This window comes from Aricia agestis, chromosome Z (assembly GCF_905147365.1).
Source record: "Aricia agestis chromosome Z, ilAriAges1.1, whole genome shotgun sequence".
Taxonomy (NCBI): domain Eukaryota; kingdom Metazoa; phylum Arthropoda; class Insecta; order Lepidoptera; family Lycaenidae; genus Aricia; species Aricia agestis.
Genome location: NC_056428.1, coordinates 5,960,078 through 5,980,404, shown reverse-complemented (window position 1 = coordinate 5,980,404; position 20,327 = coordinate 5,960,078). Strand labels below are relative to the sequence as shown.

At 36.1% G+C, this 20,327-nt stretch overlaps 1 protein-coding gene across 3 annotated transcripts in view; it reads right to left on the bottom strand.

The window, feature by feature from the left end:
- The window catches only part of LOC121738375 (contactin-associated protein-like 5), a 37,868-nt gene extending 18,696 nt beyond the window's left edge, over nucleotides 1–19,172 (bottom strand). For 2 of the 3 annotated variants that reach the window (XM_042130372.1, XM_042130373.1), the window contains exons 1-12: nucleotides 18,872–19,172; nucleotides 15,222–15,350; nucleotides 12,180–12,408; nucleotides 11,369–11,505; nucleotides 10,737–10,888; nucleotides 10,432–10,495; nucleotides 9,056–9,340; nucleotides 6,207–6,313; nucleotides 4,746–5,360; nucleotides 2,914–3,094; nucleotides 785–902; nucleotides 265–413 (exon numbers count right to left, since the gene is read on the bottom strand). In XM_042130372.1, coding sequence (XP_041986306.1) covers nucleotides 265–413; nucleotides 785–902; nucleotides 2,914–3,094; nucleotides 4,746–5,360; nucleotides 6,207–6,313; nucleotides 9,056–9,340; nucleotides 10,432–10,495; nucleotides 10,737–10,888; nucleotides 11,369–11,505; nucleotides 12,180–12,408; nucleotides 15,222–15,327 — 2,143 coding nt within the window. In that variant the 5' untranslated portion in view covers nucleotides 15,328–15,350; nucleotides 18,872–19,172. The remainder of the gene's footprint in view (nucleotides 1–264; nucleotides 414–784; nucleotides 903–2,913; nucleotides 3,095–4,745; nucleotides 5,361–6,206; nucleotides 6,314–9,055; nucleotides 9,341–10,431; nucleotides 10,496–10,736; nucleotides 10,889–11,368; nucleotides 11,506–12,179; nucleotides 12,409–15,221; nucleotides 15,351–18,871) is intronic. The other variant, XM_042130374.1, reaches the window with a different exon arrangement.
- Nucleotides 19,173–20,327: the final 1,155 nt, after the last annotated feature.

Sequence of the window (20,327 nt, the reverse complement as noted above, 5' to 3'; positions counted from 1 at the left end):
ATCTTCTTTTGTTTTTTGAAAAAAAATTAATTAAAATTCTATTACAATCACATCACGGTGTGAATGACCGTAAAATTACTAGGTATTACAAATTTTGTGGCGTTGAAATCATATTATTAAATTTATAAAATGACTCTTCTTCAGCGTATTACATTTCCTTATTAACAAGAATGCCGTCGTTATCTAATACGTACCTAGTAAAAGGTTTAGGTATCGGCTGTGTAAAAACTTTTGTTAGTTAAGCTCTTACAAAAAAAAACTTACCAGTATTCTCACAGTTGCATATAACACGGTCCTCTCGTATAGAGCAGATGCCCCCGTGCTCACAAGTGTTGGGTCTGGTACAGGGGTCAACGTATCTGCAGTCATCTATCGCGACCTCGCCTACTACTCGCTCGGTGTTTATCACGTACCTACAAGTTATAGATTTTTGACGAAATTGATTGAGTTGTCCACACTCCACAGCAGAAATACGAAAGATAATCTGTCACCATATCCCTAAAATCTGTATTTTAGGGATATGGTGACAGATTTTCTTTTGCCAATTATTCATTTTCTCTGTTCTTTCGTAGAAAGAAAATAATGGTCATATTAAGCTTGAGCAAAATAAGTATACTGTTACCAAGAAAACAGCCAGAAGCTAATAAAATCTTGACTTTCTTAGCTTCTGTCAGTATCAGATTAGTAGTAATTAGATTATTGGATAGAAATAACATTAAAATACAAGAAAATAAGTATTGCTTTGTTACGCTTTTACTGACACACATTATTATTGGGTACTTGCCTTGGTTCTATGAGTAGCCCATTGATTTTTATATTTCTCATACAACCGATCAGACCCAAATTGGCTGACTTCAATCCACTACCAATCACAATTTTATCCTGAAGTTGGAAATCTAAACCTGGAAGAATTAAAAATAAATAAATGATCTTTATAATGCCTTTCTGAAAAGTCTGAACTGATCGTCTATTATAAACTGCTACCTATACTATCTGCAAGAGAAACCGTATATTTTTCTCGGATAATAATGTGACCTATCCTTTATCCTTTCTCCAAACTCAAAGCATTACCATACAAATTCAAAGAAGTCAGTTCGGCGGTTTAAAAGTCAGTACCTGGACGACCGAGCTTTGCTCGGTATAGCAAACACTCATTGACTTCGTGTTACTTAACAACGTCATTTGCTGGAATAGCTTTAGCTGTTGTTGTGTCGTTAAAGCAATAAGTTGTGTTCACGCACAAGATATATCTGCTATCCTGGTCTAGCTGACGTACAATACCTGTAGCAGCCCATTGGTCGTCCATCACGCGATAATTGCAGCGATTGGCCGCCGATGACGTGATACGCGGTCGAAGCTGCCGTGAGAACCCCTCATACGCACCTACATTCGATTCTGAATTCTCCATCTTGAAATACGCATTGTAACCCCTACACATTTTCGCTAAAAATCGCTAACTACAATTGTAAAAATTTGTAATAATATACGCAAGAAGTCGAGCCAGCTGTTTTTCTTCACTGCCCAAATAAAAAGCCAAACCAAGCCAGCCAAAACACGCAAACATAAATTTTGTGGTCCTACGTTCGCCGGACATAATATTTGGAGAAGCCAATTATTTGAGAGACTAAAAATCGCTAACTGCAATTGTAAAAATTTGTAATAATATACGCAAGAAGTCGAGCCAGCTGTTTTTCTTCACTGCCCAAATAAAAGGCCAAACCAAGCCAGCCAAAACACGCAAACATAAATTTTGTGGTCCTACGTTCGCCGGACATAATATTTGGAGAAGCCAATTATTTGAGAGACGCTATTTGGTGGAGAATTCAGTGCATCACGGTAAGACGTGCCAGCTAAAATCTCCTAAACCTTTACCTTTTCGCCTTGGTGATTCCGCATTCCTGTAACAGCCGAGGTACACGACGTGCCTGCTCATCGCCTCACACGATACCAGCGTTTTGAGCAAATCCGACAGCACTTTTGGAAGCGATGGTCCCAGGAGTACGTGTCCGAGCTTCAGACGAGAAGTAAATGGCAGCAGAACAAGGGAGACCTCAAGGAGGACATGCTGGTCCTCATCAAGGACGACCACTTGCCGCCGATGAAGTGGAGTTTAGGCCGCATTATCAAAACCTATCCAGGCAGAGACGGAGTTTCGCGAGTTGCCGATATTCGCAAAGCAGATGGCGTTGTACGGCGAGCCTTCTCCAAGATTTGCCCACTTCTTCCTCAAGAATCTTAATACCTGAACTGTTGGAACCTGCAGATGCTCCAGATTCCAAGGCCGGGGAGTATGTTCACGCACAAGATATATCTGCTATCCTGGTCTAGCTGACGTACAATACCTGTAGCAGCCCATTGGTCGTCCATCACGCGATAATTGCAGCGATTGGCCGCCGATGACGTGATACGCGGTCGAAGCTGCCGTGAGAACCCCTCATACGCACCTACATTCGATTCTGAATTCTCCATCTTGAAATACGCATTTTAACCCCTTCACATTTTCGCTAAAAATCGCTAACTACAATTGTAAAAATTTGTAATAAGATACGCAAATTTTCAACGCATTCTTCACTGCCCAAACAAAAGGCCAAACCGAGCCAGCCAAAACACGCAAACAAGTTGCTCACAAAATAGAATTATTATTCGCCAATAGATGTCAGGAAGAGTTGTATTTTTCAGTTTATCGATTATCGATAAAACACGAATAAAAAGACATTTTCTAAAAACGATTCCTAGCTAGATCGATTTATCGCCCCCGAAACCCCCTATATACTAAATTTCATGAAAATCGTTTTAGCCGATTCCGAGATTCCAATTACACTAACATTCTTCTGGTTTCTTATTCTTCTGACTATTCACATCGGTCAAACTACTGTGGGGATCATTTGTTTTTAGTCCTTAAAAGGAACTCACCAAACATCTGAGCATGCTTATTGTGGTAGTCCACAGTTAGCTTTATTCTTCCTTTCCTATAATCCAGTTCCACGTTATGCCAGTCATTGCTGACGTTGAATTTAACCGACTTCAGTACTGTAACGTTCTTGCCAACGTCTGGTACAAGTTCAAATCTTATCTCCTCTTTTACCATCCGTATCTAAAATCACGAATTGTAATTGTTAAAATTTTAAAAATCTTTAAATATATACTTCTATATATTTGAAGATTTTAAAAATTTTAACTGATTTTAATTAGCAATTTTTCATTTCTTTACCTATGAGTTAACAGTTGGGGTTTCCATTTTAAAGAACTTTTAACAAACAGGAAAATTTATACAACGATCATAAGAAATGTGTCTTTCTAACTTTATGTTATAGTGTTCTTTAATATTACTGATAAATATAATACAATGTACCTGATCAGTAATGTACCTACAGCTGATCAGTAATCACGTAAAAGATGTGAAAATAAGATTAATTCTGGGGTAAAGTATATTTAAGGCTTTCCAACAAAAATTAAAACATTCTGTTCGCCTTTTTTGCTTTACGTCGTATTTTCGTTTTTCGTCGTTCAATAAATTTTTAATTTTTATGTAAACATTTACAAAGCCCAGTATAGGCTTGTACTATTATCTATTCTGAGGTATAGGCTATAATACCTCAAATTTAAAGTGAAAATAAAATAAATGCCCTATAATCGTTGGGTTGAAATTTATATTTACCGTGGGAGAGCCATGCTACGGTACGAATGGGCCGGCTCGACCGGAGAAATACCACGGGCTCTCAGAAAATCGGCGTGAAACAGCCTTGCGCTGTGTTGATTGTGTGAGTGAGTTTACCGGAGAACAAATCCCTACCCTATTCGCTTCCTTACCCTCCCCTACCCTATTACCCTATTCCCTAATATCTTAAAGGCTGGCAACGCACTTGCAGCTCTTCTGATGTTGCAGGTGTCCATGGGCGACGGAAGTTGCTTTCCATCAGGTGACCCGTTTGCTCGTTTGCCCCGTTATTTTATATATACAATATAAAAAAATATCAAAATAAACTCATTGTTAAAGTTTTAAACTACTGGCTAAATGCTGATGATGAACAACACAAAAAGAATATTATCGACAATTTGGCATCGCTAATACTCATCAAGCATTCGGTTTACATTTTGCGCCCTAATAAAGATTAATTTATGCTTACACAATTAAGCCAATTTGCATAAGCTCCATTTAGTTTGCCAAATAAAATATGCGTTCAACGATACAATTCGGTGAAAATGTTTAAATCGATACGTGGTTTTAATAGACCAAAAGCCGTAAAAATATAAATAGTAATAATTGGTAGAAACCTTTAATTGGTAGCTGAAGAATAATAAAAAGGCGATCAAAATATTTGATAGCATAGTTCTCATACCTTTACTAATTGGTTACGTCATTGCTTTGATGATGCTATGAAGGAAAATTTTGTTAAAACCAAAATACAATGCTTCTTCAATTTAAATTCAGACTACTATCAATTCAAACATAATAATAATATTGAGATAAGAAATTAATCTGTGAATCTGAAGTATTTATAACGTATTTTAACGCTGCGCACTAGTTTTATTGGATACCAAATATTAACATTATTTAAATCGCAATAATGAGTGAAAAATAATATACAAAGTAAATAATAATAACAAATAACGCAAATGCGAATTACGTCACAAGATTTCAAGATAAAGACGCTGCTAAGATTTTCTAGATAACTATAAAACGCTAAGCTCGACGATAAATATACGATATTTATTGCAGATACAAAGAAATAACAATTTCTCACCTCCCAGTAACCTTGTCCAGTGGTGATCTGGCTGTACGCTAAAACCGCCATATTCTTAGTGGTCTTAAAGTCGAAAATCAGATTCATGCTGTTGCTCTGATTCAAAGGCCACCAGATATGCGACGTCGCGAATGGATACGTTATAGGTATAACCTCAATATCCACCTCCTCAAATTCAGCATCCAACTGCCCGATATAGTGCACCTTAGGATTGTTCTGTTTGAGCTCATACAGAATAGACACATCGTTGTAGTAAACATATTTGAGGTTGCCGGCGAAATTGTTGAAGGATTTGAGTCCCTTCATTTTATGCAAATCCGGTCCACCGCAAATGTAGATTTCTGGGTCGATGCAAACGAATTTCGCGTCGCCGGGCATTTCGTACTTAGCCACTATGTCGTCTAGGTACGTTAATACTTGTTTCTCCTGTATTATTATTGTTATGTTATGCCAGCGGTTGTTGTTGACTTTGTTCCCGATGTAATCTTCGACCGGTCCATCGCCTAAGTCGATGCGAATGGCGACTTTTTCTTTGTGTATCGATAGCGCGATGTGATGGTGTTTATCGTCGATTTGGCCGCTCGCGTAGAACAGCGCTGAATCATCGAAACGTGTCTGAAATGTAAATTATCTGAGGTTTATCTTAAGCTTATCTCAGAAAGATATGACATTGAACCACGGAATAACAAAGAATGCATTTTCCATTTATTAATTGCCTACGTGTTTTCTCTTAATTATTATGGTATTTGTTTTCTATTTCATGATTAAAAATTATGTGAGACATAATACTTTTAATTAAGCACATAAGTTCGTTTATGGAAGTAGCTCCAGCCCACGATTCCAAGTCATAAAAATATGCAATAAAATAAATAGAATTCAACTACCACACAATCTAAGATGCTTACAAGGACATAATAAAAAGACAATTTAATTTAAAATTATATGCCACTAATAAATTATGATTTAAATCATTTATTTAAGGACTCTCGTCTTAACGGGAACTATAAATTAATCCATGGAATGCTGATAATTATTTAATTGTTTGTGTGCATAATTGTATAATTAGAAGCACAAATCTATAGAAAGAGGCGTAAAATTGGCGTAAATTGCTATTTGTGATCTGCTTCCCTTAAGAAACTTGGATGGGTGACTGAGGTATAAATTGATTATTGAGAACTAAGACAAAGATTTTAAATAGGGAAAAAACTTCGCTTCTTCAGTTCTTAAAAAGCTGCTGTATCTATAAAGCTCACGTCAAATTACACATTTTTGAAATATTCTGTTGCAACTTCTGTAATTTGTAGCGTCGTGGCAATGAAGATGCCGAGTCGTAAAGATCATTTTAATGAAGTTGAAGTGTTCAAAAAACAGAAAACCCTCAAGATTTTTAAGTTAAAATCACGAACAAAATATACATAAGCGGAAAAATCATCCGGTTTTCCTCAATTCTCTGGATGTTACCTTAAAGTGCAAGCTGACCCTGGTGTTGGTTGAGTGCACGCGGTCTTTCCAATCGTACACCCGATACGACACGTAACTCGAGCCGCGGAGAGTCAGTACCGTCGCCGCTGGATGCAAAATACGGGAAAAATTAAGGAGAGAAAGAAAATTATTACTAGCTAGGAGATTGGTCTCTAGTATCCAATTGAGGGAAAGAAATTTGGAAAGCGAAAAGAATAATATTAACTACTAGTCGGACAAGGTAGGTCTAACCTACATTTCTTCTTACAACTTTAGTTACGGGTCCCAATACATTCAAGGTGTAATAAAACAAGTGATAATAATTATTTAGGAGTTCGGAATCCCTTATATAGAGTTAGCTGTGAAAGTAGCAGCGCTGAAAGAGTAACTTTTTGGGCAAATATTTGTATGGGAAAATTCATGACGTTGGGGCATTTCTCATAGAAACGTAAAAAAACTCTTTCAGCGCTGCTACTTTTACAGTGAAATCTATTTAAGGAACACATACACACATTAAAATAGTAGTACATACTTTTCAGCCCAATATAATAATTTGCATTTTGTAAATATATATTTTTTAAGTTTCCTCCTCAACTTTCAAATAAAGTGGTAATCGATATTCATTCCTATTTTAGATATTATTGCAACGCGATTAACACACAGACACAATTTTAATAAAAACCCTGCTTGAACTACAGGTGTCAAACCGGATTCGTATTTGGAGACAAAAACATCAAGTTTTTGGTGCAGTATCTAGTTGCTTGTAAAAACTCGGCCAAGTGCGAGTTGGACTCGCGCACGAAGGGTTCCGTTATCCGTACCATAGAGCAAAAATAGAATTTTTATTTATTTACATATTATTTTTTTTATTTTAATTTTATTATTTTTTAAATGGAATATTAAGTATTTTGAGTTTCAAGTGCCTACCTCTTGCCATTATTGATATCGAGGTAAAAAAGGCTGAAAAATAGCTTTTGTTGTATGGGATAATAATTTTATAATAATTAAATTAAATTAAATAATAATTTTATTTCGTTTTTTAGTATTTATTGTTATAGCGGCAACAGAAATACAGAATCTGTGAAAATTTCAACTCGCTAGCTATTACAATTTCTGAGATATAGCCTGGAGACAGACAGACGGACAGACATCGAAGTCTTAGTAATAGGGTCCCATTTTTATCCTTTGGGTACGGAACCCTAAAAAGTAGAATTAGCCACGAATGCAAATACCAACTTGTTTCGATCAAAAATAATCTGCAGACAGATTAAAAATGAGCTACACGATTTTGAATTAGGTATCATTTTTGGAATGTAATAATAACGGACGGACAGACATCGAAGTCTTAGTAATAGGGTTCCATTTTTACCCTTTGGGTACGGAACCCTAAAAAGTAGAATTAGCCACGAATGCAAATAGCAACTTGTTTCGATCAAAAATAATCTGCAGACACATTGAAAATGAGCTACACGATTTTGAATTAGGTATCATTTTTGGGATGTAATAATAACGGACGGACAGACATCGAAGTCTTAGTAATAGGGTTCCATTTTTACCCTTTGGGTACGGAACCCTAAAAAGTAGAATTAGCCACGAATGCAAATACCAACTTGTTTCGATCAAAAATAATCTGCAGACTCATTAAAAATGAGCTACACGATTTTGAATTAGGTATCATTTTTGGAATGTAATAATAACGGACGGACAGACATCGAAGTCTTAGTAATAGGGTTCCATTTTTAATCTTTGGGTACGGAACCCTAAAAAGTAGAATTAGCCACGAATGCAAATACCAACTTGTTTCGATCAAAAATAATCTGCAGACACATTAAAAATGAGCTACACGATTTTGAATTAGGTATCATTTTTGGAATGTAATAATAACGGACGGACAGACATCGAAGTCTTAGTAATAGGGTTCCATTTTTACCCTTTGGGTACGGAACCCTAAAAAGTAGAATTAGCCACGAATGCAAATACCAACTTGTTTCGATCAAAAATAATCTGCAGACACATTAAAAATGAGCTACACGATTTTGAATTAGGTATCATTTTTGGAATGTAATAATAACGGACGGACAGACATCGAAGTCTTAGTAATAGGGTTCCATTTTTACCCTTTGGGTACGGAACCCTAAAAAGTAGAATTAGCCACGAATGCAAATACCAACTTGTTTCGATCAAAAATAATCTGCAGACACATTAAAAATGAGCTACACGATTTTGAATTAGGTATCATTTTTGGAATGTAATAATAACGGACGGACAGACATCGAAGTCTTAGTAATAGGGTTCCATTTTTACCCTTTGGGTACGGAACCCTAAAAAGTAGAATTAGCCACGAATGCAAATACCAACTTGTTTCGATCAAAAATAATCTGCAGACACATTAAAAATGAGCTACACGATTTTGAATTAGGTATCATTTTTGGAATGTAATAATTTAGGACGTGAGAAAATTTTAATTTTAGTAATATTGAGAGAAAAATTTGAAGACTTAGAAAATATTTGCAGGTTTGTTACAGGCTAATAACAGATTGATTCTTCTGTCTTCTCTCCATAAGTACTAAAAGTAGTAAAACAGTTTTGACTACTGCCCTACTAAGACAAGTGGCAAGCGTGTATGCGATTTGACATAAGTCATCGCTTCGCTAGCGAATACTAATGTCAAATCACATACATTTTGTTGGCGTTTACGATAGTCGCTTGACACTTGTCTCTAGGCCCTGGCCAGTTAACATTTTTCCAATCCAGTGATCCAATCATTGGAATAACGTAAACCTGCTATGACTACTTGTTAGTTGTTGGCTATGACTACAATAAATGTTGGCTAGTAAAAAAACACTTACTATAAACATCACAGAGTTGTTCTTCATACAATGTGCCGAAGCAATCACATCTGTAGCCGTTATACTCATTTATACATCTAGAACCTTCGAAGCACAGATTTTCCATCGTCTTACATTTATTAATACATCCTTCTTTAACGTTCTCATGTTTGGTCGCTATTAATGGAACTATTGGTAGGAGATCAGAAGCAGCTTTGCCAGAACCTAGCACCATATCACTGATGCAACCGACGAATGATTCTATGATGTATTTCACTCCATGTAGTTTTTCTTCTGATGAGAGACCTATAAAGTATTAAACTTATTATTACTTTAATTATTTAGTCACTTAAAGCTTATTCCAAGGTTTTTAAACTAGATGACGCCCGCATCTCCGTTGCGGCAAAATTTGTTTATCGCGCGAGATTAATATATTTTCCGAATTTCAGCAAAATCGGCTCAGTAGTTTGGGCGTGAAAAGGTAACAGACAGACAGATATGCATCCATAAGTATAATTAACATCTAGTGGTAGAACGTTCAAATGCAGTTACTACAGTCTTGGAAAGGGGCGCGTGCTATGTTAAATTCTCGCATAAAAGTTGTAACTTGTTTCGACTTTCGCTTTGAAATATTCGTCAAACTTTTGGTGCTAAGTTGAAATTCTTAATACTGTTTTAAAACTTGAGATGGCTTGATTTCAAACATATTTAATGCGACAATTGTAGTTCAATCTTAAACTGTATAATTTTCTAAATATCAATTTGTAGCACACGTTCGGCGAATTATACTAAAAAACATTTGAAAATTAGATAAATTATTTATTTAAACATTTAAATAATTTATGACTTATTAACGATCAAATGAAATCTAAAATTAATAATTTTGCTTATAATCAGGTAACTCACGTCGATATTAAAATCCGATAATGTGCAATATCAAGAAAAACAAGATGCTAAAGGTGACCTCAGAACACTTTCAAATTATACGAACAATAATATGGACACCAAGGTGAACTGGTAAAACACAATAATATCCTCGTTAGAACACATAAAAAGCTAACATTTGAAACACATGAAATATTCAATACATTAGGTGACAAAGGCCTTCGAATATTAAGGATGTGATAAACTTTCTTGGGTGGGTAAATGTGTATATTTCTAAAGTATTGTTGAACACTAAATAGTGTTATTTATTTTGTTGTGTTAATGGAAGAAGAAAATTAAAATTTTCACTTTTCGAATGGATTAATATAGAAACTATAAAGAATGAAAATTGAATTGAAGGTAGCAGTAGCAACGGCTCTTTCCATATTTTCTAGCGACTTGTGTCCTTGGATTCTTCTTTTCATAATTATTTGCAATACTTATAGAAATATTATTTTTAGTATTTGCCTTACCTCCAATCAATATAACCGAAGTCAAGTTATCGGTGATGCCATAATTGGTGTCGAAGCTGAGACCCTGAAATCATAAAACCACTGCAAATATTAAAAGTCTTCCATTAGCGAATACACTACGGTCAATGCCACGAAGCTAGTCACAAAAATATATACAACTAGATTTTAAATGGCTAGATAAAAAATAGATAGGCAGGTCAGAAAATATAAGGCATATTTTCAACATGAGATTTTGTTAACTATTCTTCTGCTTTTAACCATGTAATGTAGATCTAAAAAACATACATCACACTTTGATCACTTACCTTCAAATACACTTCTTCTTTCAGATTATCTACTTTAGCTATAAGCCTTGCTCCGTGGACATCTATAGTGACAACCACGCTGTGCCATTGGTCTCTGTTGAGAGCTCTACCTACTGTTACTGATGTTAGATGTTTGCCGAAGACGTGGACAACTGGAATCCATAGAAAAAGTGTTGACGTACAGATATTATTTAATGTTGATTTTTACGTAAAGCCTAGTTCAGGTTTTGTGACTTGAAAAGAGAGTTTTGTTGATTTGAGAATCTAAGTTTGACAAAATCAATATTTTCCAAAATAATAAGTTCTTAAAAAAACGGTCTACCGGTTTTTGTTACTCTCATGATCAAGACGAATCAACAAAATCGGTTTAGCGGTTGAGGAGCGTGATGAGGTGTTACCTCACACAGACAGACAGACAGACACACTTTCACATTTATAATATTAGTGTAGATAAATATATAATTTATAATCCACTGGCGTATTTAGACCGAAAACTACCAGTTTTAAAGACTACAGTTTTAAATCCCCCTTTGCATGATATATCAAAGTTTTAATTGCAATAAGAGATCAAAAACGTGATTTTGATTATTACAATAAATTGGTATCAGTGACACAATTACGGCAAGGTTTACCTTTCAATTCTCCTTTCTCCACGATAACGTATAAGGCGTACGGTTGCATTTTGAACACAGGATTCTTGACATTGTGGTACACTAGCAGACCGTGAGGGAGTCTGGTGCGAAATTTGAACGATATCTCCCTGCATAACCTAAAAATGAAGGACAAAATCATTTACCATCTTAAAGGAAGAATTTTCGCAATTTAAGATTTCTGTAGCACTGAGGATAGCTAGTATTACACCACACTGTATTTCCTTACCCTAGATAAGATCAGTGTAATAGGATTTAAGGAGTAAGTCTCCCTGAAGTACCCTGCAAAGGGATAACTTTCCTAACTACCAGACCTGAAATAATGTGGTGTAATATCGCCTGATTTTGAGCTTTCGATTGTGGCATTAAGAATAGGACTTGTGTAACACTCTGTTTCAAATCGTTTTGATTTAAATAAGCACAGCTAAGTATGGTTAACTGTAATCCAATTTAAATGCAACGTGTCCCCCACGCTCAATAAAAATACCACACAATTTTTTATGAAGTTTATTGTTTTGATTGGATTTGGACATTTGGATAAAATTTAAACAGAGTAAGTATACAAAATTATCGCCCCTTTAGACAATTTTGGCACACCATGGTCAATGGGCCAGTTAAAAAGGAAGAGGTCGCATGCAATATGCACTATCTACGTAGATCATGGGCAATCATATTTTAGTCTTCTTCATCTGTAATTGCTCGTATTGGTCACTAACGGGCAAACTTATAGATACCACATTATTATTTTTTAATAAACAATCCCAGTCTCAATAAGATTAAAAAAACATATTACCTCAATTGAAATCGTTGTATGATATCCCCATCCAGTTGTATATACGTGTTGTCCTTAGCGAACATGAAGGTTCGGTGATGGCCAGACTCAGCGAAGGTGAGGAATCTATCTCTGTCGCTGGGAGGTATCGGCGGTATGACGGTGGTGTATGTAGACGACGTGATATTGACGGTGGTGGCGGCTGACGATGTCGATGTGTGGATCGACGCTACTGTTGTTATCTGGGGAGCTGAAAGAGAACAGAAACGTTTGACTGGAAGAGAATGTGTTGCGACTCAAGTACTGAACCTCTATTGTATACTGCGTAATCGATATTTTTAATTAAATTTTTATTATTTTATCAAAGATATTAATGATTAATGACTAAATACTGCCTGCTTCTATACCAATATTCTAATATTTTTGTTGTTAACTTCAATATAAGATAAATTATTATAACTCATTAATAATTTTTAAGTGTTCTTGAAACTGTAACAAAATATTCCATTTTAAAAACACTTACACAAATTATTTTCTCCATAATTGCACTCGATGTTATCATCAATTGAATTAGACTCTGAGTGCCACTGAACATAACTGCAATAAGATCTAATTGCTGGGAATAATTCTCCTTCATTGATAAAGACATCTAGAATCTAGCTAAGATTGCTTCCAATGATTGCAATGTGTAATTGAATGAGATGTCTGTTTTAAGAAGTTTCTGTATAACTACATAAGTTTTTGGCTTACAGTTAAGTATATTGTTAATCACTTTGCTAATAAAATACAAAATTAAATTCATTGCATTGCAAGAAAGGTTTTAACTAACTTTTAACTATGTTGCAGGGTCTGGTAGAATCATTTAGTGATATGACTATCTGTTTAATTAGACTACATAAATGACGAAGGTTAGGCAGAAAAATAAATGTTTAAGGGCCTGTTTCACCACTTCCTGATAAGTGCCGAATAGGCTATCCACCACTTAACTTGACAGATAAAGTATGGAGAATCTGTCAAAAAAGTTGTGAATAGCCTATTCGCCACTTTATTAGGAAGTGGTGAAACAGGCCCTAAAAATTATATATCAACTAGCTGTTGCCCGCGACTTCGTCCGCGTGGACTTCAGTTTATAGCGCGCGATGTCAACAAAATTGGTGTCAAAAGCTTTTATAAAAAAACCCTGGTACCCCTTAAATCAATACAGCTGTGCAGTGTGCACACAATAAGTATTTCATTTTTTTATATTAAACTTTATACTTTATGCCAAATTTTAAAGCTTATTTAGCCCTCCAATTACACAACTTTACCCATAAACTATTTATCATTGATAGATTTAAGGTTACGTCACTGCAGATAAAGTACTGAGTTATTTAATACCGTAGAATAGATATAACAATCGAAAAAAATCGAAACTTAAAAAGATGATACCACGTCTTATAGAAAGACTTTTGAGCAAGCGCCAGCGCGATGTAGAAGACGCACGGCGCCATCTATTATGAATTGTTGGAACTAACTTAATTTGAACAAATTTACGCATTTTCACCCCCTTACAACCCTTTTTTCCAGTAAAAAAGTAGCCTATGTCCTTTCTCAGGCTTTAGACTATCTGTATACAAAATTTCATTACAATCGGTTCGGAAGTTTTGGCGTTTTGCGTGAAAGCGAGACTGACAGACAGACAGAGATACTTTTGGCGTTTGGCGTGAAAGCGAGACTGACAGACAGACAGACAGACAGAGATACTTTCGCATTTATAATATTAGTATAGATTATGTGCACACTGCATAGCTGTTTTTGGGTATTTTGATTAATTAAGGGCCGCGCTACACCGGAAGCACTTACCAGGGTATTAAAAAGTTTTTAAATTTGACACAAATTTTGTTGACACCGCGCGCTATAAACTAAAGTCCACGCGGACGAAGTCGCGGGCAACAGCTAGTATTATACATAAAATATGTTTAAGATTTTTGAAATTTTATTTTAATACACATCCAAGACCCAGGAACATTGAAAACTTTTTGTTCCGCCTGCGGGACTCGAACCCAGGACCCCCGGGATGAGCGCTGGCCACGCGCAATGCGAATTCATTTTCATCGATATTTTCATGGAAATAAGATATTTTCCCACATCAAAATGTAGCCTATGTCCTTTCTCAGACTCTAGAATAACTGTATACAAAATTTCATTGCAATCGGTTCAGTAGTTTTGGCGTGAAAGCAAGACAGACAGACAGACAGACAGACAGAGATACTTTCGCATTTATAATATTAGTATGGATAGTATGGATTAGAAATGCAGTAGGAGTTCTACATAAGATAAGATAGATTGATTATTATTATACCAAGTGATAATATTATTAAACATAATATTCTAACGTATTAAAAACTATAAACAAAAACATACTAACTAATAAGTATGATTAGTTCTATGTTACAATAAAGTAAAAAATAAAACGCCATCTGTTGAATCGTATTAGAACTAAAATGTTCATTCCATCGATATATTTCTGGATTTTTTATAATATTATACATAAAATATGTTTAAGATTTTTTAAATTTTATTTTAATACACATTCAAGACCCAGGAACATTGAAAACTTTTTGTTCCGCCTGCGGGACTCGAACCCAGGACCCCCGGGATGAGCGCTGGCCACGCGCAATGCGAATTCATTTTCATCGAAATTTTCATGGAAATAAGATATTTTCCCACATCAAAATGTAGCCTATGTCCTTTCTCAGACTCTAGAATAACTGTATACAAAATTTCATTGCAATCGGTTCAGTAGTTTTGGCGTGAAAGCAAGACAGACAGACAGACAGACAGACAGAGATACTTTCGCATTTATAATATTAGTATGGATTAGTATGAGTGAGAAACTGAGAACACAAAATGCAAACACAAACAGAACCGAATAAAACAACTATTTTTGTGCCTTATGCATTTAACATTGGCAGTAGTTCATATTCCCAGAAGAGCGTTAATTGATTTTACCACGTAGAAGTTAGAAATATCTATTTTAAATGATTTTTGTTTATTTTTTTTCTTTGTTTACTATTTTCTCACCTTTATCATCAGAGGCAAGGTCTATCGGTAGACTGGTGTCGATATCAGCTGTTCGACATAAAATTAATATAGCGGCGATGTATCCTCGTCTTGCCCACACATCCATGTCGCTCGATTAAGGTCATTTATCTGAAAGAATCAAAGGCTTTACAGACGATCGTATTGCTCCCTAAAGATGGCAACTCATTTTGGTTCGAGCACTCGACGGTTCCTTTCGATCGAAATTAAATGGTTTATTTCGATGAAATAAGGGGGCAAACGAGCAAACGGGCCACCTGATGGAAAGCAACTTCCGTCGCCCATGGACACTCGCAGCACCAGGAGAGCTGCAGGTGCGTTGCCGGCATTTTAAGAGGGAATAGGGTAATAGGAGATTGTAGGGATGGGAAGGGAAGGGAATAGGGAAGGATAGGGAAGGGAATAGGGTAGGGGATTGGGCCTCCGGTAAGCTCACTCACTCGGCGAAACACAGCGCAAGCGCTGTTTCACGCCGGTTTTCTGTGAGAACGTGATATTTCTCCGGTCGAGCTGGCCCATTCGTGGCTCGAACCATGGCTCTCCCACGTATATCTAAAAGGGGTTTTATTGTTATCTTATATTTCCTTATATTTGCTTTTAAAAAATCTGTTCAAATCAGTTCATTTGCGATGAATCGCAAAGTTCAACAAAATATAAGTGGGTTCTCGGGAATTGTTTTTTAAAAGTGTGGAACTTTAAATTACTTGAATTGTTCAAATTAGTGACGAAGGATCCTTTGCAGAAATAGTTATTAGAAACGTAAAAGAAAATATTGTAGAGTATTTATTGTAACGGACTCATAGGGATACGTCATTGCTTCAAACTTATAAATGTGTGTGATGATGAATTTAGGTGATGTAAAATTGTAAATGTTTGTTATATAGTATGTTGCTTAATCACATAGAATGCGTGTGCTTTATCATACACGAGCAGAAGAGTCAAATTGTGGTCATGTGAGTCAGACTTCATGTTGCAACTTGTCACAATCTTAACAAAGAACTGTGATGTCCCCCACGATGTCCCCAATTCATATTATATGCCAAATCATGACCACGTGGTCGCAATCTCCAAGAATAACGTCACAGAATACATATTAGTACAAGTATAAGGTAAGAAACTATACCTCGTTAAAAACTTTAAAAGTGGTGATAGAGGTATTTCATTTGAAAAAAATTACATTTGGGTTTTTTTAATATATGCTTAATAAACTTGCTGGAAAGCAACTTCCCATCGCCTATGGACACTCGCAGCATCGGAAGAGCTACAGGTGCGTTGCCGGCCTTTTAAGTGCGAATTGAGTAATAGGGGAGGGTAGGGACCCTTCCCTATTACTATATAGGGTAGAGGATTGGGCTTCCGGTAAATTCTACGATAATATTATTTGTTTTTGACAGCTGCATGTGAACAGTTTTTCAAGCCAGGCCAAACTGTTCACACGCGGCATATACCAAGCCAATACTGGCTGCCAGTCTTATTGGCAGCCAGTACTGGCTCTGTGAAAACTATACTTTAGGCCCATAGGCCATACCTCACCAGGATGCCATGGCGACGTGGCCAGCGACTTTACCATAGTTACGTCTGGCGGCTCTACGTCGCCACAAAGTGGTGTTATTCTTAAATTTTATGAAAATTTAAGAAAATCCCCTGAGAATCTGCAGCGACTGATTGAGTGACGGAGCATGCAAAGAGGTGCAAACAACTGGCAATGTCACCAGTCGCCGCATGCGGAGCGGTTGATTCTGGCTACGCTGGCTACTTGCCAACGTCGCCAGTCGGTCGCCAGGTGAGTTACCCGTCATACATCTCAATAGAACTAGTTGGCGACGTCGCTGGCCACGGTGTGGCGTCCCGGTGATTATGGCCCTTAGTTTATCCAGTAGCCACTGTAGAAATGTGAAACACTTGCACAAATTTTATGGACAAACTGAAATAAAGACTATATTATCCTTAGTTTAATCTCTCACTTTCTCTATTCCAGCGTAGGATGGAAACCTTTCTACGGTGGCTTTGCTAAGTGTGTAACGATACCTATTTAATATTTCTCAAGGAAAAATGATTCTTTTTTTTGTGTGAAAGGACATACGGTCTACTAGGAGTTGTGAAATGTTACTCTAGCAGATAAGGTAGAGCTAGCTTTTTCCGTGGTTACTCTATGTATCTATACTAATACTATAAATATTATCTTAATAGGGAATAGGGTCGATAAATTGATCTAGCTAGGAATCATTTTTAGAAAATGTCATTTAATTCGTGTTTTATCGAATACCGAGCAAAGCTCGGTCAAATAGCTAGTTATATCTTTAAACGAGCAATTCTTGTATATATATAATTGGAATCTCGGAATCGGCTCCAACGTTTTTCATGAAATTTAGTATATAGGGGGTTTCGGGGGCGATAAATCGATCTAACTAGGAATCATTTTTAGAAAATGTCATTTTATTCGTGTTTTATCGAATACCGAGCAAAGCTCGGTCAAATAGCTAGTACATAATAATAATAATAAATTTAACAGGAACCACTGGTCCAGATTGAAAAATTATTTCAGTGTAAGATAGCCTATTCATTGAGGAAGGCTAAAGGCTTTATTTTATCACGCTTAGACTAATAGGAGCGAAGAAATAGAGGAAAATGTGGAACAAAAACGGGAGAAATTATTTGAAAAGGCTTATCTCGTGAACTACTGGAGCAATTTTTCTGTTATTTGGCACATATAAGAAGTAGACCGCGTAAAAGCTCATAGGCAATTTTTTGTGGACTAATTTGTCTGTGAAATATCTAATTTACGCGGACGAACGCGCGGAACGTCTAGTGTGTCATACGTAGAGTTAACCACGGGGAAGGCCATAGAAAATACAAAATAAAAGGTTGTTGTGAAAAAAAAAAACAAGGAAGAGCTATTATAGCTTAGATTGTAATTGATAATTTTATTTGTTTAAAATAGCTACTATAGTGTAAAGAACCGAGTCAGGTTAGTCATCAGTCATCAGTCATCACAACCAAAGAAGAGATGAAACATAATATTTACCGTTTAATATTTGCTGTATGTTTATGGAAAATAACGGCAAACTATTGTAAGAACATTATTCAATGAGTGAAAGCTGTGTAGCGAAATGCCAGAATATTTGATAAAGTGATTCTTTCGCTTTACCAAAAGTTCTTCACCGAGAAGATGATTTCTTAAAAAATTGGCATCCGTTCTTAAAATTGATAAAAATATACAAGCAATTCTGAATCCTTTTGTGTATGTTGTAGGGTCCAGTTTGAAATGATATGACCCTATATGGGGTATGGAGCGGAAATATAGAATCATGCACGCAAACTACTGTTAATGAAAACCGACCAAAGTGTCTCGACTGGAGCTCTAAAGAGAAATACAGCATCAAAATATTATTATGTTAATACATTCCCAAAATTAAACTAGGATGTTGGTGGCAAGTGGTAAGTCCTAAACAGTCTAAGAAATAATTACATTTTCTTTAAATCTAAAAAGTAAATGAAAATTGTTTCGAACAATTTCAATTAATTTAATACCATTATGATTGTATCTTAATGTATAATTTATGTTTAGCTAGGAAAAACCAATTCAACTCAGCAGATAAGAAAATAAAAAAAAAAAAACAGTAAAAACTCACGTTAAAAACTGATAATCCGATTTCAACTCAACAGTGCATCAAATGTCACAATTCGAATTTGGAAACATTTATTCGCGGCGTTTTTATTTTTTTCACCGGCCATACGCTGCAAGGACGTTTTATCCCGTCAATCGCGACACACTGAGACTAACAACACATAATGACACCTACAAATTGTCCTCGCCGGGCAGACTTGGGGCTCGGAGAGATGGCGGGAGCGGTCATTTATTCCACTTTGACTATCAGGAAGTACGAGATACAATTGTCAGAGAAAATGATAATAATGGCATTATCGTTAGATCCTTGTCAGTCTTTGTAGCATCTAAATTAGGTCTAAGTGCTTGCTTAATATGATGTAACTTTAGTTTTCTTTACAAAATATTTAAAATATGACATTGTTACCCGATTGTGGTTTATTGTAGGCTGGTGTGCAAATAATGTTTATCAACGGCATATTAAAATAGACAAAAAACTTAATTCTCAATTTAAAATCCGAAAAATACGAATTAATGTGCTAACTCCGTAAGAAAATTGGCTCATTGGAATCGACTCCATTTATCTCTCTAGGCTCTAGCAGAGATTATTAAATTGTTGCTAGCTGTTGCTACGTATGTTTTAGCTTCTCGTTGCTGGCGTCCACGTCACAGTCAGTGATGTGAGATGTCACTTTAGTGGTCGTCTTGTGACTTGTTAGAGCTGGCGCGCACTACGACTTTTTGTCGCGCGATTATTTTACCGACCGACCAAAATTCAAATAAAATGTTACTTTATGAAATAGGCTACAGATTTCATTTTCTACCGACATTTGTCTAGCGACCCATGCTGCCGCTGCTTTTCAATGGCGTAGAGCGAAATGAAATCTATAGCTTATGTCACAAAGTGGCATTTTATTTGAATTTGTGTAAGTCAATAAAATAATCGCGCGACAAAAACTACTGAAGAAAAAAAAACTTCAAATTCTTTATTCAAATTGTAACTTCTCCAAAAGTTCTCTCAATCTTTTTGCTCTTATTTTGTTCTTCGTGCCATTTATCTTAACAAATCTGACCTTTCAGTTTCTTATTTTAAATAGCCGGCTCCATGGCCAGTACCGGTTGTATAAAAGCCGTAGTTTTCGTGTTGCATTAATGCATTGCTCTCAATTAAGGAGCGAATATGGAGCGAGAGGCGACTCTTGACACTGTCCCTAATTGACATTAACCAGTAATTCGCACTGCTCATTCCGACGCGACGCCTGTCTGTGATTGGAAATTCGGATCCCGATTCTTGTAACTCGAATGTCGCTTCGAACATCTGTCTCATTCGAGAAAACAACATGCGCTCGAATGTACTAGTTATTTTAACGCAACATTAATGCCGCAGTCAACTGGTTTAAATAGCCGTTCAATCAATCAGCTAGCCCTTTGACTGAACATTGATGATTGAATGGCTTTTTTAACCAGTCTACAGCTTCGTT